Source organism: Alligator sinensis, unplaced genomic scaffold (genome assembly GCF_000455745.1).
Source record: "Alligator sinensis unplaced genomic scaffold, ASM45574v1 scaffold567_1, whole genome shotgun sequence".
Taxonomy (NCBI): Eukaryota; Metazoa; Chordata; order Crocodylia; family Alligatoridae; genus Alligator; species Alligator sinensis.
The window spans coordinates 1612792-1637880 of record NW_005842049.1 but is presented as its reverse complement, the minus strand read 5'-3'; the positions used below and the strand labels follow the sequence as shown (position 1 = coordinate 1637880).

Genomic DNA, 25089 nt, shown 5'->3' with positions numbered 1-25089 from the left:
AAGAGGAAAACCCACTTGAAATGAGAGAGGATCTCCAGAGTTGTATTTTTTTTTGCATATCCACATACCAAGGATGATCTTCAGGGTGAATTTACAAAACATTTACAATGTATAGATATACAACTAGGAGTCTAGTCAATGAGAAGTCTAGTTAATGATTCACTGCAGGATAAGTGTATTGGCGAGATGGGAGTCCAGGAAGGGTGGTCGTTCCTAAAGGAAGTGATCCTTTGGGCACAGAGGGAGACTATCCCAGTACAAGGGAAAAGGGGGAAAGGGACCAAACAGGGAAATCCAGGGGAGCCTAAGGGCAAAAAAGAAGGCATATAAGTGGCGGAAGCAGGGGGAATCTACCAAGGAGGAGTATACCTACTTGGCCTGCACTTGCAGGGACACAGTTAGAAAGGCCAAAACAACTACAGAGCTGAGGCTGGCAACACAAATTAAAGACAACAAAAAGTCTTTTTTTAGGTATGTAGGGAGTAAAAGGAAGGTGCAAGGCAGCATCGGACCCATACTGGACAAGAAGAAGCAATTAGTGACAGACCGAGGGGGCAAGGCTGAGGTATACAATAAGTTTTTTGCCTCAGTGTTCCTGAACAGGGGTCAAGATAAGCTCCTAATGGGTTCTTAGATAGGCATCAGAGGGACACCAGCCCAACAACTGTCAACGCTGACTTGGTGCACAGTCACTTTGACGGACTGGATGTGTTCAAGTCAGCAGGCCCAGATGAGCTCCGAGAGTACTGAAGGAATTGGCCGGTGTCATAGAAGAACCGCTGGCGCAGCTGTTTGATTACTCATGGCACTCTGGTCAGGTCCTGGAGGACTGGAAAAGGGCCAGTGTGGTCCCTATTTTCAAGAAGGGGAGGAAGAAGGATCCGAGTAATTATAGGCCAGTCAGTCTCACCTCCATCCTTGGAAAGGTCTTTGAAAAGATTATGAAAGATCATATTTGTGGGAGTCCAGCAGGCAACATAATGCAGCAGGTAAACCTGCATGGATTCGTAGCAGGTAGATCATGCCTGACCAATCTGGTTTCGTTTTATGACAGGGTCACAAAATGCTTAGACACAGGAGTAGAGGTGGATGTCTTCTTGGATTTTAGCAAGGATTTTAGTATTGACCTGGAAGGATGTGGGTAGTGGGATCCCACAGGGTTCAGCCCTTGGACCTGTAACTCTTCAATATCTTCTTTAGTGACTTGAATGTGGGTATGAAGTGTACTCTGTCCACGTTTTCAGATGATACTAAATTGTGGGGTGAAGTGCACACTCTGGAGGGTAGGGAATGATTGCAGGCAGACCTGGACAGGTTAGAAAAGTTTGCAGTACACAACAGGATGCAGTACAACAAGGACAAGTGCAGAGTGCTGCACATAGGACGCAAAAATATCCAGCACAACTACTGGCTGGGAAGTGACCCTCTCAGCAGCACAGAAGTGGAAAGGGATCTCAGAGTCATAGAGGACTCCAAGATGAACATGAGTCATCAGTGTGATGAAATCATCAGCAAAGCTAACCGCACTTATAGAACCAAGGAGGTGATACTTCGCCTCTGTGTGGCAATGGTCAGATGCAGTTGGAGTACTGCATCCAGTTTTGGGTGCTGTACTTCAAGAAGGATGTTGATAGACTTGAGAGGGTCCAGAGGAGGGCCACTCGTATGGTTAGGGGCTTACAGGACAAGCCCTATGAGGAGAGACTGAGGGATCTGGACCTCTTCAGCCTCCACAAGAGAAGGCTGAGGGCTGATCTTGTGGCCACCTACAAATTCATTAGGGGGATGCAGTCAGGGATTGGAGATGCTCTGTTCACCAGGGCGCCTCTTGGGGTAACAAGGAGCAATGGTCACAAACTGACAGAGAGCAGATTTAGGCTAGATGTCAGGAAAAACTTCTTCACAGTAAGGGCAGCCGAAATTTAAAATTGGCTTCCAAGGGAGGTGGTGCTCTCCCCTACTTTGGGGGTCTTTAAGAGAAGGCTGGATAGGCATCTGGTTGGGGTCATCTGTCCTCCCCCCTCTTTCCTGCCTAGGCAGGGGGTCGGACTCAATGATCTTTTGAGGTCCGTTTCGACCCTAGCATCTATGAATCTATGAAACTAGACTTGGATTTGCAGGTCAGGAAAAGGAGGACAAAATACTATAAAATTTACTATGGAACTTTATTTTTCCATTGCAGCAGAGAGAAATAGTAGTTAATAGAGAAACTGAAATATGATCACCATGAGCTTTGAAAATACAGCTCTGTGTCTAATATGCACAAGTGCATGAAGGAAAATGGGAATCTAATCTAATTAGTGACATTTTTGAATGATTGGGGAAAGTATTAAATTGAGTTTATAAAACAAGGGTACTTAGCAATATTGAAAATATAAAGATAAGCAGATCAGTTAAATATTTGTACAAAGAGAAAATTAACAACTAAAATATTGTTATCAATAGGAAACTGGTCGGGACAGGAAGAGACATAATTGTCTAATGAATGGTCCTTACCCTCTTCAGGAAGGAAGATTAGAAATGTCAACCTGAAGCCACAATGATTGAAGGTCCATAAAACAACCCCATGGATGAGATGTAGACTACTGAATATGTAATATAGGTGAAATGTATAAGCTTAGCAGGCACTAACTCACATAGTTATTAGACCAGATATGCTAAAAAGACTAGGAAAGATGGGAGCCCAAAACAAAGCCATCTAATTAGTTTCAGGTGGAAACAACATGCACCATTCCTTAAGACAGCCAAATTGGGGTTTATAAATCGGAACCTGGGAGCTCAGGCAAGAAGCCTGGGTGGCCATTGCAAGTGGATGCGCTAATAGCTCGTGTGGATTGAACTTGGACTGTGAAGTAAAAGCCAGGAAAAGTGCCCTACAGATTTTGTCTGTGGAAATTCTCTTTAAGGCTAGGGCCTGGGTGAAAAAACTAGTTTGTAGGTAATTGATTTGCAGAGAACAAGTTTCCCTGCCTTCAGGATATAACAATTACATTCTGTGGTAACTTTACAGCAAAATGGAGATGTGGGAATACTTGAAACATGCTATGAGATCCAAAAGCTCAGTAAACTCTTTGTTGCTTATGGATCTGAAGTAGGAATAGATTCCTGTTTGCATGCTGAATATCTGTGACAAGGAGCAGATACTAACAAGGGAACTGTAAGAGCAAAATGCATACCACCAGTTTAGATAAAAGAGAAGAAAACTACAAGGAGAAAGGGTATATTTGAGCACTGAGCATATCAGATTACTCATTCTGTTGCAGTGCTGTGCACTTAGGTTCATAGGAAAGTAGGGCTGGAAAGATCTCATGGGATCACCTACTCTAGCATCCTCCTCAAGGTAGGATCATTCCTGACTAAACCACCCCAGCCAGGTGTCTATCTGCTCTCCTATGTAATCAAGAGGAAAATATGGCTGGAAAAGTAACAGAAATTATAACTGAAGGGAAGAGGAAAAGAGGAAGGTCAAGGCTGAGATGATTTGATAGAGTCAGGAAAGGCATAAAAGAACTGGAGTTAGGAACAGAACGTGTCACTGATTAGAACAAATGGAGAAGGATGGCCAACCCTATAATTGAGTACAACTAGGTCCAAAATAAGAGAGAGAGCATAGAGGATAGTGTAATTTAGCATTTTCTGCATTGAAAAAGGCCCTTGTTACTACCCCTGACTTAGCCTACTATGTTTCAAAAGCCTTTTCATATTAGACAAAGATTTTGTACTTATAATCTGTTTACTGTCCTTGCAATTTTGGTGGCCTATTGTGGCAAAAGTTTGCGTTCTCCAAAGAGAAATTACTGTACAAAAGGCACCCCACGCATCAACTAAATCATTTTCATATTACACCATTATTTAAGAGGGAGTAAGTTGTGGTGCAAACCATGCATGCCTGTAATGGCACTCTCGATTCAGGAATCCTGAGGGGCAGGTTTTTGGACAGTGCTTTGACTTTGAGTCAAACACAAGACTGAGTAAAAGTGCAATGATGTAGACATCTTATCAGTATTGTTAGGAGGCTAATCACTAATACTACCCTAAGCAGGATAACTAGTTGGTTGCCCAAGGTAAAGAGTGTGCTCATAATGAAATGGCTGTGTTTCAGCTTATTAAGAAGCAAAGGTTATTTTAGGTAATATGTTTTATTGTACCAATTGAATAACTGGGTGAGTGTTAGATAAGCTTTCAGTCATAAAGTGTCCTTCCTGAGATCTAGGAAAGAAGTGGAAACCGCCTAAGCGAAATACCAGATTAAAATCAGATGAATGACATTTAACTCCTTACATAAAATAAAACAGTAACTTAAACCAGTGGAAGAGGGCTTTAAAAATATGCAGTAACCCTTCCATTCTCATATAATTTATTGACCACAATGGTTGTGACAACCCTATGCTTAGCTTACCATATTTGCCACATGTGCAAATGTTCTTGATTCATCCACTGGAACAGTGAATATATAGTTGCAGGCAGGGACTGGAGCAACTAAAACTGTCTCAAGGAGATGATCCTGATATCAGAATGCTGCATAGCTGGGAAATCATTGCACAAATGCAGCCATTTTAAATGTGCAGTAAACATGTTCTGGTCACAAAGAGAAAGCTTAGAATTTAAAGATGAAAGACCTGGGAGAAACAAATGGTTAATGGCCACAGATATGAGTCAGTTGTATCAGGTGCATTGAAAAGGGAAGTTCTGAAGTTGTCATCATTTTTCAACTGTTTGACAGTTTGGGGGGTTGAAAAAACCTTAGCTAAGCTTAAGAGAGAATTTCTTTTGGGTAAAATGCAAATGGGATGGGGAGAATTGAAACAGAAAATGTGATGCTTGCATTGCAAAAATAAATGGACCCCTTATGATAAGGATTCCTCTATGCAGCATTACCTAGGGTATAGGGGTGCCCAGTACAACATGCTGCTGTGGGTGCACACGGGCCTTTACATGAAACACAGTCTGGCAATTAACATTTATTGGCAGACCCTGAATGATGTTGGCCAACTCTTCACATCAAAAGTTTAACACTACCTCTATTTTTTCTGGCTGTATCTTTATTTGTTCTAGATAAAAAGAACCTGTGCATGAGGAAGATGACAATTTCAACTAAAAGTCTTATGTCCTTTGATGTCTATACTGACATTTTGCCTGATTAAATGCCAGTGGTGCACCATGAACTCATAAGAAGCAGTACACTATCAGACCTGTCTGCAACAGGCGTCTACTTGCAAGCACAGAAGACAGCCCACATTGTGGTTTAAATAAACTACTCAGCTTCTAAACTTTACTTTTATACAATGAAATGCAAAGGCATTAGGAACAGATAAACAAGTCTTTCTGAGCCAAGCAGGATCTTCTCATCTCTGTCCTGAAATGGATCTCTCTATTAATTCCATACAATTTTAATGCACAAATGCTACTCTCCCTGTTGCAAATATGGGCCCCGGCACACATTCATTTAAAGGAGTAATGGGAGAAGGTATGATTCTGGGATCAGGGAATCAGATCACAATCATGCCCTTTCTATTTGAAAGATCACTGGCAAGTTGAAAGCCAGGTGCTCAGACCTGGTACGGCCTAGGGATGTCTCAGAGCTGCAGCAATTTGTGGGCTTCCTCCAGGGAGTTTAAACCCTGCTCCTAGAAGCACCGGTAGGGCTTCTGGGAATGGGGAATCAGACACTCCTGGAAGTGTCAGATTCTTGGTTTTCCATGCCAGGGACTTTCAACCACGAGCACAGGGTTTAAAGTCACTGGTGGGAGAAGCCCTTCAGCTCCCCCTGCTGGGAGCCTCTGATCTACTGTCCCCTCACTCCCCATCCCCACTTATTTGTGGCTGCCCAGGCTCTGTCCCATGGAGCAGGCAAGGAAGGGTTAACCCGCATGGCCAGGTACTGCTACTCTGTCTGGGTGGGCTCTGCCTGGAGAAGAGCAGCAGCTCAGCAACAGTGGTGGTAGTGGCCAGGCAGGCAGGTTAACCCTTCTCCATCTGCTCCTTTGGGACAGACAGCATGGGCAATCCAAATGTAAATGGGGAGAAATGGGGACAAGCGGGAGTCATGGAGGTAGGTGGAAGCCCAAAATGGGAGGAGGCGGGTATTCTTATTTTTCAGTCCCCTAGGCCCCTGTTGGCCTGAAGTGTGACCGCTCCAAACTCAAGCTATTGCTAACACTGATTAATATTTGTGTGGCTCAGTGTAATATGTAAGAAGGCCCTGAAAGTACATGGCTTGTTCTTTTAGCAGGCTATCTACAAATGTTGTGTAAATGCCTATGCTTTGCACATTCTTTGCTACATAACTCACTGGAGTTACAAAGCACTGGTAAAAGGCCAGGGCATTCTTTGATGCCTGAAGAATCCTAAAGCCATCAATTATATTTATAATGTATACAATGCATAGGAAAAATGTATACAGTGGGTGTGTCCAGACGAGATGCTAACTGCACATTAGCATGCCGAGCAGAAATCACGCTAATACGCTACTGTGCAGTTAATGTCTGAAAAAAACCTGTGTGCCTATGCTACTGCGCAGTAGCGCAAGTTACTGCACACTGATTTAGTACTTGGTTATCCAACTACTAAATATAATGTGCAGTAACTATGTCATATTAATGAACTTTAAAGTCTTATGGATTCTTTCCAAGTTAGGAGACAATGCATAATATAAGCAGTTTCTTTGCAAAATTCTCTTTTAATTTTCTGAAGCAAAAAACAAACTTTACTTCAGGGTTTATTTCTCATTAAATGAAGTAATTAGCTATCAGGGGTTACAGTGATAATGAATTAATATCATAGTTGAGCTGTAGTTTCAATACAAATTAAAACATTTAACTTTCTAATTAGGAGTTTTATTTTTAAAACATTGAGGTTACCTTAAGTTCAGAGCTAAATGGCTTAATATTACAATTGGGGAATGTGTTTCTTGCACTGGCAGACTTTAGCATGCATAGTGTGTGGCTTTTTGTTTGTGGTTTCCTTTTCACTTTGAAAACATACAGTACTGTGTATCCATGCACAAAATTAAACTCGCTGGAAATTTGTTAATATTTAGAAATTTTACCCTGAGAAGAAGAGTATGATTTCTCTGGGATAGTCTCACATAAAAGAGGCATGTGAATTGGGATGAGTTTAAAAAAAATAAGATTACTGCAAATATACAGAAAGGTCATTTGCTGCCAGGAAAGAATATTGTTAAACAATCAGCCATTTTCTAAGCCTCTTTTTCTGTTGGATGTAGAATGGATGAAAAGGAGAAACAACCTCAGTCAAAAGACTAGAGTCTCTGGGTATTTTTTGAATGATAATTAGGATAACTAATTTAATAAAACAAGCAGACCAGACCTTTCTCCCTAATCTGATGCTAAATCTATGAGTTTTGCACATGTGTGTGTGTGTAGTTACAATTCCTGTTTCAGCTCAGAAATGAAAAGAAAAAGTTCAAGGCATTCTCCCACTGGTTTCAACCTGACTGGAAAAAGCAATAATTCACATATAGGACTCTTTATTGCCAAGGCTGTACAGAGACACTCTACTAACACTACTGTGAGGTGGGTAGGTAGGTACATATTAACGTTCAAGGATATTGAGCTGAGGCTCAAGACAGGGAAGAATGAAGGTCAGAGTAAAGTAGTTGATTAAGGTTTGGTAGGGTCAAAGATAGGAACAAGATTAAAAAGGACAAATATAAGGTCTTGCTAGCAGTGGGAAGGTTTATAGCCGTCTAATCAGGGGCTCTCATTTGTCCACTCAGGTCACCTGGTTCCCCGATGGTGACCTCATTTGAGGGTACAGAATAAGCTGGGGCTGGCAAGTAGCTAGCAGTTTGGTGACACCCTTGGGGGTCTGACCCCCACTAGGTGGATTAGCATGTGGCCCACCCTGCCCAGGAAGGACACAGTGGAGTACTTTAGAGTTACTAAATAATGGATCCTGAATTGGTTTTATGACATCTCCAGTCTCCTTTCCTGAATCGACAAGTAACCTACTGTGGGAGAGACTCTGGCTTTAAAATAAAGTTATGGGAAAAATGGAATGTCCATCCTGCAGAAACAGCTAATATTTTGGATTGGGTTGGGATAGAAAATATAAAAATACCAATTGATTTGTGGAATGAAAATTTTGAAAAGATCTCACTAGAAAATAATGAAAAGTTTCCTGATGGAGTTTTTAATCAAAACTAAATGACTTTATACTCTTAAGCTGAAATAGTTCATTTAAGTTTGTCTAAGTGGCACAAAACCTTTCAACCTCAGAAATGAATTTCTCTATGATGGCACATTGCTCCATAGATGATGTAGTTTGGACCCGATGTCCCCATTTTTATATGGAGCTCCCTAGCAAAACTACATTTTCCAGGGTATTTTGCAGCCAAATGACTCCCATAATGCACCTTTCTGTTCAGAGAGGAGACTGAGCTGCATCCTCGGAGATACAGTTTAGCCAGGGGGTAAAGTGCAGAAGACAGATGGGGAACCTAAAGTACAATAGCCAAATAGCTTAAACATCAAGTAGACACAGCTGGTTCCCCAACAGATGTAGGTCACGGGAGTGCTCCAGAAGTCAATGGAATTCCGACAATGTGCACCAAATACGAATCTGGTCCTTTATTTGATATCATGATAGATAGCTGGATGATGGCATACACAGAGAGGAAAATATTTCCACTTTGTGTGTTAAATGACTATATTTTCAGCATGGGTATTGAGATGGATATTGACCTTTATTCCTTTTCTTTCCACCGGTAGTTTGCAAAACTCTCTGCTTTGAGAGCTCTGCATCCGAAATAACACCAAAGTGTGGGTGCTTGTTTGTGTGGGGAAGGGAAAGAGAGATTCAAAATGGTGCATTGTCCCTGTTAAATTCTAACAACAGGAATGTGCAATTAGGTTTTTATCATCAGAGAAGAAATGCTTAACCATGCTTAAGCAAACCAGGTTAGATGCATAACTTTTATTAGGTGACGTGAAAACAGTTGATCCATGTTTCAACAGAAGTCCAGGTCCCCTCGGTGGACTGGAAAAGCAGAAATTATTCTTCCACAATTTGCTTAGCATGTTCTTTCACTACAGACTTACATGATTCTTGTAAGGTCAAGTAAAGGTCTTGAGTTGTGTTAACATTTACAGCACTTCATATAGGGGTAAATAAATGAGTAAATGTTGTAATAAATTAGGAGACATGGCAAGAAGGGTTTGAGATTTGGTTGGTTTCTTGGCCATGTCTTTCTGCTCACCTCCTTCGGGCTTGACTGGTCCATCTGACATCACTTTCCTGAGGGCTAGTTGGCTTTGGTCTTTGTTGTCATTGGCTGGTGGAGGCAGATTGTCAGACTGAGTTCTTTGAATTGGGAGGACTCCTGCTATGCTGTGTCTGTGCTGCTTCCTGGCATGATTAGACTGACCGCTTTTATGTGCTGCTGTGGCAGTGTGGGTGAAATGGAAACCCAGAGTATGTATCCTCAGATGGAACCAGCTTAAATGTTATTCATGCAAACAGAAGTGTTCTTTTCTGTATTTAAATAAGTAGTGTTTTCAAACACCAGAGACATCACATGCACAGCATTAAAGGGGGATTAAAACTGGCTGTTTCTTTATTAATGATGGTAAAGACAAGGGAAATATTTTTCCCCTTTTTTGCTTCATACAACAATGAATTTATGGCACACCAACAAACCCTGAATACAAACATAATGAGTCCATGGTTGGAAGGTTTTAATTGGTCAGCAACTAAATCCTCAACCAGTTATAAGGTGCAGCTCTCAATTTTGTTTTGAAGCCCTGCCATTTTGGATGAACATGTTGTAATCTGTTAATTGTTTTGAAGCTGCCAGACAAATACTATCTTGACCCTAAATCAATCTGTGGCATAATGTAATTATGAAAACTGAATCAACTATAGCAACTAAGTTAGCATAGTCCAAAGAGAGTTGAATAATAAGTTTTCCCACAATCTCCTTGTTAAAAGTCTTGAGTATTTACTGTCAGCCTGCCTCTCAGCAGCACTCATTTACTAATGATGTTGCTTTGGATAACCCTTTCTTTCCATATAGCTCTCCTGATTGTTTTCTCAAATTAGTATCTTCCTGTTCTTGTTCTCTCAATGAATAGTGTGCATGAGTCTTGGCAAATTGACAGCCACCATCTCAGCATTTGATTTTTTTCAGTGGTTGAGTTATTTAGCAACACCAAAACAACACCAAACACACGAATGAAGTTTCCATGAGTCATGCACAGCTATGGAATGTCATGGACCACGGATGGACAAAGTGATCAAGAAACAGCCAGTTTCACTGAAGTTTATATTTATATATATAAAAAAAAAGACTGAAATAGGATACTATTGTACTTATATGTATTTAAAGACATGTACACACACACACACACACACACACACACACATAAACACACAAAGAAATACTTTGACTAGAGTGAGCACAGTGTGCCAAGAATGGAAAAAAGAAATAGCAAAAAGGGGAAGGACAGCAGGGGAAAAGGCAACAGATGAACATTAAGCTGCCATGCTGAGGAATTTATTTGCGTCTTTTACTTGGTTGGAGGCGAAGCTGTTGGACAGCTGCTTCAGCAGCGGCGATTGCTGCCCCAGCGTCTTCAAGGTGAGTTTGAGTGACACTGGTTTTGCTTTGGCTGCGGGATGGTCCATGAGAGCGTAGATGTCCTTCAGAGGAAGATTTGGAGCTCCCTGGACTACTGTGGGATTTTTCAATGGTGGGCACCTGCATGTCTGGGAGAAAAAGGATAAGCATTGTTAAAAAACTCTCTCTTGGATATATAGTATCTGTAGGCAAAGTCCTAAAAAATGCATGATGTGTAGTTCCAGTCTTAAGTCTCCATATTTGAGAGACTCCCTTCTGATATATGGTTCCCTCCCGCTTTCCTGTGGCTCTGTGATTCTATACGACTAATTAATTTAAATCCATTTCATTCAGCTGAGTGTGGTGCCATCCACGAGTAGAGGTAGTTAGTCATGTTAGTCTGAAGTCAGGCAGAGTGAGGTGGCATCTTTAAGACTAACTGGTTCAGAGAGGCATAATCATATCTGACAAAGTCGGCTGTTGCCTACAAAAGGTTAGGTATCAATGAACCAGTTTGTCTCTAAGGAGCCACCCTGCTCTACTTTTTGCTTAACTTTAGACTAGAACAGGTAACCACTGCTCTCTAGTAATTAATATGACATATTTCATGCTGGTCCAACATTGCTCAGCTGTGAACTGATGGACAAAATCAAGGACTATCCCACTTCCTGCCCTTCTACCACCTTACCCCATAAGAGGACATTCTTGGTATATTTATGTTTGGTTATGTGCCCCAACAGACATGTTCCCAAGCTTGTTCTGCCACTCCTTTCCCATTCACTTGTGCCACATCTATGCCAAGCAGATGTGGAGGGAAGGAAGGTATCCAGTTCTGCTGACCCCACTGTACTCCAAGTTACAAAGTAGCCCTTAGGTCATTATACCCCTAACTTCCTCTGATTTAGGCAGCAGACATTACTAGCCTTGTAAGTAAGCAGTTCATTGAAGGCTTTTATCACCAGAAGGCCATCCTGTCATTTGCTATTGTCATCTGGTTTCTATTTGTACTGCTTCTTCTCATGGTCATTTCTTGCACTGAATATGCTGTACATGCACACGTATACAGACATTCAGTTTCTACAAGGTAGAAGCTACAGGTGTACAACTGTTCACACTGTTTCTCCTGGATCAAAAATGACCAGTTAGACGTCCCTTTCAGGAGTGTTCCTCTCAGGAGAATGAATATCTGCCCATTTTCTCCATCTTAACTCCTCCTAGAGACTAGGAAGAGTGGACCTAGGGAGAAAGGCTTCAGTGCCTTCCTGAGACCCTGGGGTCTGCAAAAAGTGTGGGCAGCAGTTGCTGCAACTTCTCCAGTAGACCGGAAGGGAGGGAAGGAGCAGCCACTAGTGTTTCCCTTTTGGCTCCTCACATGCTGGGGTTATCAGTGTGAGAAGAGAAGAGGTTTTTTGTGCTGCTCTGTCCACTCAGCGCCCAGGCACTGCAATCCCCCTGTCCTGTCTCCAGGATCTCTGGTGTAAAAAGCAGGCAGGGGGCCTGCCTCTTTCCCAAACAGGGTAGTCCCTGGTTTCAGGAAGAGGCAGGAGACTTTGCTGCTTCCTGCTGGCTTCCCATTGCCTCCCTGCTGCCCCACTGATCATTGGGGCAGCAATTTAAAAGCCAGCAGCTGAACCTTGCAGACTGGACCAGCCTACATTTTCCCTAGACTGGGATCATCCCAGGTTCATCAAGGCACAAGGAGCAGGGGCGAAGCGATGACTGTAGACAAAACATCAGCAGTGCTGTTCCCTTTCCCAGATTTTCCTCCACTAAAAATGCATGTTTGTGCACTGCCTATGTTTGCCAGCTAAGTTGTTGGGCAACTTAGGAAATGGTGAACTTGAGTGTCCTCTCATTTGCACAAGTGTAATTCTATTAAACTTCACCAGCTCCCCTAGTTTTGGTGGGGCTTCCTCTGACTGACAGTATAAGTGGGATAAACTCAAGCCTGCTATCTTTATAAATTCATACGGTTATTAAGACCATATCAGAGGACAAATGGTTAAAGATTAGCATAAAAGTTCAAAGACAGCACATCATCAAGTATGAAGTGAAGATAAAAATAATGTGAAAAGCCAAATCTGAAATGGTGTATGTCCATATTGACATTTATTCAAGGATATTAGGCAAACGAAAAGTGCTATGGAATTATTAATAGCTATGCAAAACATGTGGGATGTCACTTTTAAGATCTCATCTGGATGACACAACACCCAATAAACTGCATGGTACCCAAAGGTCAAACCAGTTTAGGCATAAACAGATGAAATCACTGTGCAGAGCTACTGAACTTCACTTTTAAGAAATGTATATAGAAAATGTATGCAAGTCACTATTTTTCACAGAAACTTGAAGATCACAAAAATATTCTCCTCTGTTGACACTTTCTGTTGCCTTCCTGGAATATTTTCCATCTCTCTTATGTAAAATCATTCCTACCCTTGGATGGATCTGGGAAGATTCCATGGCTTCTGCTTTTGATGACTGATGGCTTTGGTGATTGCTGGCTACTCTGTCCAGAATGGGATTTCCCATGATCGATGCTTTCGGTCTGTTCCTTCAAAAGGTACCACCGTGGGGTGTTGTCAAGCTGAGACGTGCTGGATAGTTCAATCAATACCTGTACAATGACATATGGCATATCTGATTTAAAATATACAGTGATATAAGATGACAACCTGATTCACTAACACTGATGCATACCAGAAGTAACTCTACTGAAATTAATAGTTGCACATATTTAAAACTTATAAGGATACGTCAAGAATCAGGCACCATTTTTTCCCGTTATTTTATTTCTTCTTTCAAGTAAACATAAAATGGCAAATGACTGAATATTTGTTGTTAAAAAGCACTGTCAGATGTAAAATGAAGCTGAAAGATTCTTGATAAATATTTTCAAATATTTACATATGTAATATTTTAACTTGGTTAAAAATGGAAGCCAGGGAGTTTAAGATATCTTGCAGAACTGAGAGAACAATTCTTTTTCATTGCTTAGGAACAGAACTGATTTTATCTTGTAAAATTCAAAACTGATAGAGAGAGGAAAGTGATTCCTAGGGACTGTAACAGTGAGGGGGGCTCTCGGCAGAGAAATGATATGGCCATCTATCTCTGACTGCTCTGGACCACTTGCACTTGTGGCAAAAATTTTGGAAACTTTTAGAAAAAAATAGTGCAGAAAAGGAAAGTCCATTTAGGAATTAGCTTGTGGCTAAGTAAAGCCCTTTACTACTTACCTGAGATGCAGTAAAGTCAGAGGCCCGCAGTGGCAAGGAATAGAGGGCACTGAAAGGGAGCGGAAGCCAGGCAGAACAAGGGAACCCAGATATAACAAAGTTTGGCAGACAGCCTGTAACTTCAGCATTCGAAAACAGGACAGCAATGGGCCTCAGCTGCCAGGTAGTTCTCAGTATACCAAATCTGACAGGACCTGAGGGAACACTGCCAGCAACAAGGTAGGGGAACCCCACAAAAGAGAAATCCTTACTATGTCTTCTTGTAGAGAAGGGGAAATATAGGCAGTTTGCCACAGGCTTTTCTTATCTCTAGAATGCACTGAGGTCATAAAGGGCATTAAAAAGGGAGAGCCAGGGGTGCAAAGAGTAAATTGTAATAAGCTTGCAAATCATTTATGAGCAAGAGATACCCATCTTACAGATTTCCTAGGTTTGATGCACACCGTAGTTGTAGAGCATTATGCAAATGATAAAAGCCATAGTTATTTGGGAACAGAAAAGGGGCTGTGGTTAGGATAGAAGTTTGGGCCATGTAGTCTAGGAGCAAAAGCCTCAGATGTCTACAAAGGCCTTTTTTTGAGGAAGGTCTCTTATTCCTAGAAAGATTCATGAAAAACTGTTCCCACACAGAGAAAAAAAGAGCACTGAAATATACATCAAGATCCCCATGTTGGCTTAACACGGGACTGTTCACCATCAAGGCTTAAAACGGGACTGGTAGAACCTGACTTTATGGCACCCCCCATCCTCCCTGCTGAAGCTGGGCCAATGTTCTGGGAAAGAACGGGGTCAGAGAAGAACAAGCAAAGGCATCATAACTGTAGCCCAGTGCTTAGTCATCACCTTTAGGTTCCAGTCCTTGCTCCAATGCTTATTTTTTTGTGCGTGTGAGTGTGTTTGCTTTTTGAACCCAATGACTACCTAATAATAAAATTCATAAACAGTCCAGGCAGCATGGATCTGAACCCTTCCCAGGGGAATACCCTAGTTTCTAGGTTACAGTCAGATGCCTTCCTGCAGAACAGAAAAACATGCTTTCCTTTAGTTTCCATATGCCTTGACTTGGTCTCTTTGAAGTCCTTTGAGCAGTTTCTTCACTTGCCCTTAAAGATATCAGGCAATGACAAATGGCCTAAGTTACAGATTGACTGTATCACAGTTTGATAGTGTAGGCCTTCTTTAGGCTAAACCCTTCATAATCCCTGAATGCTACACCTAAAATATACTTACCTGCATGTGCATGCTGGCAATCTCTACACTAGGAACTGCTTTCATATTTACATTTCAATGAATTAAAAATAAATAAAACACTCATATTTCAAGTCAAAGCTTTTAATCATGTTGGAGAAGCATCAGCCAGAGCACCAAATTTATCTGAAAATCATAAATAATAATGATTAGTATTACTCTCTAAATATTCTCTCAAATCATGTATTCTGAGGCGAGATACATATGCTGAACTCAGCAACAACACGATGCAGTAGGTAAGGCCATAAGTAATCCTATAACTGCTTTCTATATTCATCCATATATTTGTTTAAATAATTATGCAAGCAGTGACATAGATTGCCTAGTACTATGGTTACAATAAAGCAAATCCAAAAATTAAATGAATAATTTCTTGGTGTACCTGCTGTAAACTAACCCTAAAATGCAAGTTAAGCAGATTGTGGTCCTATTATTAGCTCTGCATATGAATAGTAACGTTGATAATTGATTTTTCTAGGTTCTTGTTTTTAACTGTAATCCTCTCTGGTAATAACGATTTTAATTGGTGTTTTGACACCATGGTTATTTCTGATAATTCCATGTTATATGTGTTAAAGGGGGGGAGGAGTGGGTTGTCTTTGAGCTTCTTATAGCTGAACTCACTTCAAAGCATTGTAAGGGAGGCCTTGATTCAGCAAGGTGCTTCAAGAGATCTACTTCAGGTGCTTCAAGTTAGATATGTTCTTAAGCATCTCGCAAATTAGGGCCTGAGGGCAGGGTTAGGTCCTCTCCAATGATTTACACTTTCACTCTACTTCCCACACTCCTTTCCATCATCTCACTGGTAGAAAAAAGGAAACCCCTAACAAAACTATTGTTGAGACTACAACTACCTTAGTTTCAGGAACTATGAACTAAAACTTCATTAATTTTCATCCCAGTGTCTTAAAGCTAAGAGCCAAAAAATTAGCTGCAATATATCAGGACATGAAAAAAAAAACAGGTGTCCCTTGAGCTTGAATGAAGGAAATCTTTCACGTTTTTTATGAAGCAGGCCCAGAGGTGATACTTAAGATGATATGATTTCTCTAGTTCCCCATTGAACAGCAAAGCAAAACAATCTCTGAATACCAACATGCATTTAATCAGCTGTCTCCCAAGCCAGGCTAAGAGAGGAAATTAGATACTCACTTCACCAAGAAAGTCATTGGAGGAAAATCTATCATAATCCCAGACAGTCACTTCCAGTGTCTTCTTCTTCAGCTACAATTTAAATCAAGAGATAATTAACCCCAATTGTCATCATAAACTTCATCTCACGTCCACACAATAGATTCTATTTGTTATCACTGGCCTGGGCCCTTTTTCAATATGACAGCCAGACAATTTTATCCTTCTATCAACCTTAATCTCAGAAAATTCATTTTGGCTAGAATCTGATAGGAAGACAGATGGGCTTGTACTTGGCACTGCTGGGACTCTCAGGAGATGTTTTTGCCAGCCTGACTGTGCATCCAGCACAAGGCCCTTACTATGATTTTTAAAAGTTGACAGCGGCCATGTTTCAGTATACTATACTTCTGTTCCTTTGTGCAGTTCAGTTGATTGTGCTTAAAATATATGGGACTCACAGACCTGCCTGTGGCTGAGATCAGTTTGAGTGTGAATTTCAAATTCTGCTTACCAATTTCATTCCCTAGAGCCTCAGAGCAGTCCATAAGCCTCTACATGGAAGTTGGGATTCATCCAATGGGTGAAACCCACCTTAGTGTTCCTGAAACACTGTAGTCTTACAGGAATCTTTACGATTGCTGGCAAAAGAAAAGGGTACAAATACTGTATTAACTAAACCTATGGATGGTGTTAATGGCTGTCATCAGTGAATATGTGATCTACAGACAGCTCCCAACTTCGTTAAAGTTGATAGATGGGCTATCCATTCTTCTTTCATGCCAAAATTAGAGCGAATAAGCCCCTTTATGGGCAGAGAGACAGAAAGAGGTGGTGACAAGGAAGCTACTGCTCAAAACAATCTCCTGAAAACTGAGAAGAGGGAAAGATCTCCCTGATGGACAGAACTGGCTGTTCAGGCAGGTTTGGAGATTTTGACCCAGAAAACTTTTTCTACTGTTTACATTTGTTGCTGCTGTGGTCAGGGAAACAGGACTCTGTGTATATTCTTTCACTATAAAAGGGCCTGAACCAAAGAAATGCCTGACTCACACAAGAAAGTACACGTCCTAACGGACATAACCTGTCAAAGTCGATCATTACCTGAATGGATCTGATAACTGCACAGGCCAAAAGGGCAAGAGCGTAACTGAGGCCAGTGACATTAGCCAAGCTACAACAACATAGGTACTACATAGTATTCACTGAAACAAAGTAGCATTGACCACTCCATAATTCCTAAGTGCTACTTGGCTTAGTGGAAAACTCATGCAGATATTTTAAGCATGTAGAAGATTGTGATTTTAAATTATTATTTATTAGGAATAGCATATGCTCTCAATTAATCTCAGAGACAAGAATAAATATAAACATTTCCCTTGAAAATTATATTATATTCAGTGCACCCTGCCAACCCCATACAAAAGGAGTTTTTTATGACTTTTTGGTATTTATACTGCATGTGTTAATAGGGCAACTAGAAAGCAACCATTTGAAAGCAGAGATTTAAAAAAAGAGTTTTCATAATTGAGAACAATTCCTTAATCTCTCTCTCTCTCTTTCTAATCCTATGTCTTCATGCAACACCCTTTTTCCTACCTATTCATGTACACTACCCTTTTTTTGGAACTATTCTGCAAAAACTTAAACAGCAGGTTGAACAAGAAACTGGACAAAGACAGAAGAAGCATAAAAAGCTTGCTGCTTCACTTCTCAATGCCATTTACAAAACTGATGTCTTTGCCTGAATAAAAAATTCCTCTCCTTTGCCATTATCCAACACTTTAAAGTTATGATGTTAGAGAGAACCTGCAAAGTGGCTGGGCAGTTACTAGGCAATCCTATCTGTAGTCTCTTGATGTTGGACTGGTCCCTTTACTATTTACCATTTAAAGTATCCATGGGTACAAAAGAAAGAGAATATATAAAATGGTGTTTCTTCTTTACAAGTTATATAATCGAATGACAGATTTCTGTGACCAGGCAGAAGAGACCAGGTATTTGAGGGCCTTTTTGGTAGATGTTAGGAGGAAGGAAGGAGAAGTCCAGTGTTTCACATAGCTTTTCTGAGTAAGGCTGGACATTTTAGGGGCGCTCTGTTAATACACAGTGTATTTCCAGCTCATTTCACGGAGTCTGAAATTTGAAAATAATATAAGTGTTTCACAGTATGTTTAATCTATATGATAAATTGTACTTGAGCCATCACAGACCCCATTGACCTGAACTCTCTCATCTCACAGACTAGGATTTCAAGCACTTGATGCTATGCTGGAACAGCATTTTTGTATTAGCAAGATAATAACAGAGTTGGAAACTTACTGAATTGTACATTTCTTTGTACTATCTACATTGAGCCTCTTAGTTTAATAAAGCTTTTATTAAATGCAATGACAATGAACACCATTAAAGGAACTCTGTGAGGCAGGCTGTATGAGATGAGTTTCAAGTACAAGGGAAATTGCTTGTCTGAGGATGTATATACATACTACAATTAAGGAACCACGAGTGTTTGATGGTTAGCGATTTTAAAACTAACCATTATGTATGACGACAACTTGGCCAAGTAAGGTGCTGTTTTAGGATATCTAATCTTAGCTCCTGAAGCCAGTAATTCAAGGCCCAGAAGGGAGTTAAACTGACAATGTGATTTCAAATGATTTTTCTTAATCTGGGCCCGGCTGTATATGTTTGTGTAACTGGGGAGTTCATTCATGGATAAATGAGCAAATGCCCCTAGGAGAAGAGACTCAGCTGAACATGCACACAGTATAATCATGAAAGCATGTTAGCTTGACACAAGTCATGATGAGATGATGGTATATTTAAGTTTGATGTACTAATAGGTGTTGCCTTCATGGTCAGGATTATTTGAATTGTTAAGATGAAATCTTTCCCCAGCTGAGAGAACATTTTCCTACTGACTTCAGTAGGGCGAAGGTTTCACCCCAAACAAGTGTCTCTCCATGAACCCAGTGCACAGCTCCTTTTCTATTTGTAGGTGTAGCCAGACAATCTAGACTTCTGTAGCCAGACAATCTAGACTTCTGGCATAACTTGGATAGTCAGGATATCAAGAAGCAGTCTCTTGATGACAAAACTATGCAACGCATCTTAGTGCACATACAGTACATTTGCATTCTTTCTGGGATAACTTGCTTCATTCTGTGTGGGAGAGAGGGAGTGTTTTTATCACACTGATACAAAATTCAACTTTTCCAAAGTAGCTGTGCCAGTATAAGAAGCACTTTGCTGCTGTAGTGTTCTAGGATTCGAATAGTACGAGGGGCACCAGTAGAGTCTTCCTAGAATAGATATAACCTGTCCATCTATCCTATAAGCTCACCATGATATCAATCAGTGCCTACTGAGGCAAGCTGCATGGGCATAAGGGAATAATCTGAGGAAAAACAGAGGAAACATTTGTTGCATTTATATCATTACCAATTTTTTCAGAAGTTCATATTAGCTAAGTATCCATTGTACTGCAGTTTCCATTTCCTTACTTATTTAATTTTTAGCATAAAAAGTAAATGTGTTTTTACATTTTAACATAAAATGCAACTGTGTGGTTAAATTATGGAGAAAGCACTGTATCTTTAAACAATGTGTAGAAGAAGGGAACAAAGGGGAAGGAGAGAAAAAATATAACAAAACATACATAAAGGATCTGCCTTTTATATAGGTCACCATTTTGTGCCAGTTTTTCTTTTGGGGAATATATTCTTTCTGCTGTTTAGCACAGGACAAACTTATTTTGAGCCAGATACAACATTTGTCATTGACTCACTCTCAAAAAAATATGAGGTTAAATTATGGGTGAGGGGGGAATTTCACAATAGCAAAAGGAGTTTGGTGAGCATTTCCACCGCTTCCAGAAATAGCACACCAAGTTGGCAATTCTTAAATTCATATGAGGTTTGCTCATTCTTGGTATTTATACAAATGATATGTGCAACAGTTTGTGCTACTGTCATGAATTAACTAAAATATATTGGATTCTCCTTCCATCTATATAATCTATTAGCAAATGGAATGTTACATCTCCCCAAATGTGTGTGTGTGTGTAGCCTTTTATTGGCTGGAGTGAATTCACCATAATAATATATACGCTAATAAATATTAGCTTTAGCTGAAGTTTAACTATCTAGAACATATGTTACTTGTACAGAAGGTTTGGAAAGTGTACCTGCTGACAGTTATGCTGTCAGTGTTCCTTAATGCTTAAAACACAAATTAAATGATTTAAGTAAGCTTCCATGGGAAGTATCTATGTAAGTGTAAATGATGCCACATGGACTTCAGACTCTACAGAACAACCACCATCTAACGGAAGCTGGGGAGCAGAGTGATGGCTAAGGTTAATGTCTGTCATTCCCGCATATAATTTTGAATCATCGTATTGTTTATGATTAATATCATCCTAGTAGATGGCTCCTGAGGGTGCAGTTAAACACTACACTTGGATCATACTAAGACACTTAAAACATGGGCATCTGCACATTAAAGATAGATAACTTGTGCTAAGTGCCCTCTAAGTGTCTCAAAGTTATGCCACTCTGGGTGTGCTACTTAGCTCATGTTAGGGTAACTTCAATCTGCTCCATGGAGATAAAATAAGCCATTTGCAGTTCTCCAAAATCCTAGGCTGCGTTGCTCCCAGCTTCTTCCCTCAGGCAGGGATACAACCCAAGTGTCTTGGTGCTTAGCCATGCCCCTGGTTGCTAGCCCTCTAGTGCCAAGTCAGAGCTGTGCAGGCAAGAATAATATTAAGTCTTAATGTGTAACTGCTAAATTTATTCTAACTTTAACAATGCTTAACATTCCAGAGATTTAGTATGGTCTAAGTGTAACATGTAACTTCAGCCTCCGCCTCAACCAGCAATTCCCTATTCAAACCTCATGTGGCAGATATCTGTTTCTGGAACTGAAAGCTCTAAGATTATAGCTCACATGGCATTGCTGGTTATACTGATGTTTGTATAACTAACTAATGAGTAAGCTACTTAAAATATTTTTTTACACTTTCCCCTGAAAAAGTTAACGTGACTCACTGACTGGAACAAATAGAACATTTTACTAGATTTCCTGTCCCCTCCGCTATATGTAACATGACTTCACAGATGTTTTGTTTTTGATAGAATACTTCGTGCACAGCAATTATTAAGTAGTAACGATTTTAAAATGCCTTGTTATTTTCTATATTAATACTATATGAGAATTTTAAATGCATTTGAATGGCTACCATGGGCTTTGGTACATGGAGGATGAAGAAACTTTGGCTAAAATTCACAAAGATACTTAAGTTACTTAGGGGTCTGAGATATCATTCTCAAAAATCATTTAGATACTTAAATTTAGACCCTCAGTAGAAGTAAGGCACTAAAATCCCAATGAGTTTGACTTCTGAAAATGGAACTTAAGTTTCTAAGTCACTTGCAAACATTTGCAAAAGAACGGGTAAAGGACTATTTAGAAAAGCTGGACATGTACAAGTCCATGGGGCCAGATGTGATACATCTGAGTTCTGGGCAAGCTGGCCAACGTGACTGCGGAGCCATTATCTTTGAAAACTTATGATGCTTGAGAGAGGTCCTGGGTGATCGGAAAAGGGCAAATATAGTACCCATGTTTAAGAAAGTGAAGAAGGAGGATCTGGGAACTACAGGCTGCTGAGCCTCACCTCAGTCCCCAGAAAAATGATGGAGCAGATCCTCAAAAAATCCACTTCTAAGCACTTGGAGGAGAAGAAGGTGATTAGGAACAGTTAGCATGGATTCATCAAGAGCAAGTCATGTCTGACCAACCTGATTGCCTTCTATGATGAGATGACTGTCTCTGTGGACTTTGACTTTTTTTTATACGATCTCCCACAACCACCTTACAACCAAGCTAAGGAAATATGGGTTGGATGAATGGACTGTAGGGTGGACAGAAAACTGCCTGCATCATTGGGCTCAAAGGGTAGCAGTCAATGGTTTGATGTCTAGTTGGCAGCCAGTATCAAGTAGAGTGCCCCAAGGGTCAGTTCTGGGACTGGTTTTGTGCAATATCTTCAGCAACAATCTGTAAGATGAAATGGAGTGCATGCTCAGCAAGTTTACAGATGACACCAAGCTGGGGGGAGTAGTAGATGCCCTGGGAGATAGGGCTAGTATTCAGAGAGACTTAGACAAGTTGGAGGATTGGACCAAGAGAAATCTCATGAGGTTCAATAAGGACAAGTACAAAGTCCTGCACTTAGGATGGCACAATCCCATGCACCAGTACAGGATGGGGACTGACTGGCTAATCAACAGCTCTGAAGAAAAGGACCTGGGGGTTACAGTGGACAATAAGATCAGTATGAGCCAACACTATGTTCTTGTTGTGAAGAAGGTTAACGGCTCTACTAGTAGGAGCCGTTGCTAGCAGATCAAGGGAAGTAATTCTTCCATTCTATTTAGCACTGGTTGGTGAGGCCACGTCTGGAGTACTGTGTCAAGTTTTGGGGCCCCCACTACAGAAAGGATGTGGACTTGTAGGAGTGAGTCCAGTGGAGGGAAACAGAAATGGTTAGGGGGCTGGGGCACATGACTTATAAGGAGAGGCTGAAGGAACTGGGTTTATTTAGTCTGGAGAGGGGAAGATAGAGGGGATTTAATAGCAGCCCTCAACTACCTGAGGTGAGGTTTGAAAGAGGTTGGATTTGGACAGTTCTCAGTGGTGGCAGATGACAGAACAAGGAACAATGGTCTCAAGTTGCAGCAAGGGAAGTTGAGGTTAGATATTAGGAAAAAAACCTTCTCATGAGGAGGGTAGTAAAGCATTGGAACAGGCTACGCAGAAAGGTTGTGGAATCTCTATTCCTGGAGTTTTTTAAGCCCTGGCTGGACAAAGCCTTGCCTGGGTTGTTCTAGTTAGGGGTGGTCCTGCTTTAAGCAGGAGGTTGAATTAGATGACTTCCTGAGGTCCCTTCCCACTCTAATTTTCTATGTATCTCTGATATGAAAATGTTATTCTTTCTAAATAAATCTCTTAGATGTTAATTACTATTCTAGGAGCTGGAGGTACAGGCATGGATGAATTAAACTTCTTACCTGTATGGTAAGGAAATACTACTCTACTTTTTTATACTGATTAGGAAACTGAGCTCAACAAGGAAAATAGACTTGTCTAAGATCAGTATAGTTACAATGGCAAAGGTAGGAAAAGAAGTTGGACATTTCAGAATTGAATCTGCCAGCTAAATGACTCTACCTACCTTCCACCTGTACAATGGATGATACTCCTCCAACTAAAATTATCTCTACCTCATCCCCTTTCACAAACTTAAATTACAAAATACATAGTGTTTAATTTATTTTTTCTGCCACTGTTGAACTAGAATTTGCTACATTGTTAAATTAATCATCGTATCCTTGAAAGCGTCTGTTTCATTTCAAAGGCTGATCTCTTCCTCAATTATTTTCACTTTAATTTCAACTGGGTTATGAAAGAGAAAATGAAAACGAAAAATTGTATAACCAGTCTATGTCTAGACAATGACATTCAAAGGACAGTATTATCAAACATTTAATAATACTTATTTGCTGTCAGCAAGCAAGCATGCCTTTGATGGAGGGAAGAAAAATGCTTCTGTGAGCAAGTCATTTTTATCAAAATTTGTGAGCTGGTATTGGGATGGGAACGATTTGTGACTGACCATGACTTATTCAATGCTTGATGCAGTTTTAGTTGCTTGTTGATCTAAACAATGAGTCTCAGATTATCATAGTTATCATCTTACAGTTCTACTTAATCTTGTAAACCACTGTAAAATATCAACTCATACCATTTATTTATGCAGACAATACCATGTTGTGTGGGGCTGATTTTTCAGTGGGGGATAGTTTTTCAAGTTGTAGTATTTATTTTCTAGTATTTACATTTTCATTCATCATAGTCTCTAGGATCAATTACATTGACAAAAAAAAAAGAAGAAGAAGAAGAAGAAGAAGAAGGTGGAGGAAGAGGAGGAGAAAGCAAAGGCAAAAGAGAAGCAGAAAAAAAAAGAAAAGAATTAATCCAGAACTGACTAGCACTGATGTTTCTAGGAAGAAGAGGCACTCACCTATGCAAGAATCTCTTTGTGTCTACCCAGCAGATGCCAAGAGAGGTGAGAGGGGATTAAACAAAATTACCCAAATCCTTCACTATATACTATCTGCCCAGGGAGTTGATAACAGACAAGAAACCCAACATATGAATGTTGTTAGTGACACTGCTTACTGTTCTACTGAAAGATGTTTGGATAGTATGGTGACAAGTATGGTAAAATAACCTATATAGAAGAGACAAGAAGAGACATGAGTTGTACCATGCAAAGATTCAAAAAAATTAAAACGTAAGATTGAAGACTGACATACAAGGTGCCAGTTAGTGCCAGAGGTTAAATGGGATTTTCTGAGACCCTGATACTAGTCCATTAGGCACCAGACTATCACCTCATTTAGGATCATCAAATAGCTGTTGAATTTAACCATTGCTAGCTGAACCTGTGTGAAATGTTCACTGTAGAACCAGAAAACTAGTTAAACAAAGTGAAGGTTTTATGTTAGATGTAAAATGTGCAGTTCTCTCCAGTGAATGTAGGATGTTGAAGGCTTGTCCCTTTAGCCATATGTGGCTTATGGTTTTCATTTCCTATGCAGTCACTGTGATATAAAGTAGTGATTTTGGCTGAAAGTTCATGTGTGCAAGCCCACGTGACACAAAGATAAAGCATAACATTCACATAAACCCTACAAAACAACTACTGAATATAATACAGCTCTGCTCAGCTGGATTTCAGCTAGCAACATTAAAGACAAAAGACTGTATATCTCCCTAGCAATCTTTTGAGCTCTAAAGCACCATCTCTAGCATGCA

At 40.3% G+C, this 25089-nt stretch overlaps 1 protein-coding gene across 1 annotated transcript in view; it reads right to left on the bottom strand.

Moving 5' to 3' along the window:
• Window positions 1-25089, bottom strand: part of PCLO (piccolo presynaptic cytomatrix protein) — a 598913-nt gene that overhangs the window by 90689 nt on the left and 483135 nt on the right. The window contains 4 exon segments of the mRNA XM_025203237.1: window positions 9221-9403; window positions 10534-10728; window positions 13019-13199; window positions 16222-16293. Of these exon segments, the coding sequence (XP_025059022.1) occupies window positions 9221-9403; window positions 10534-10728; window positions 13019-13199; window positions 16222-16293 (631 nt within the window).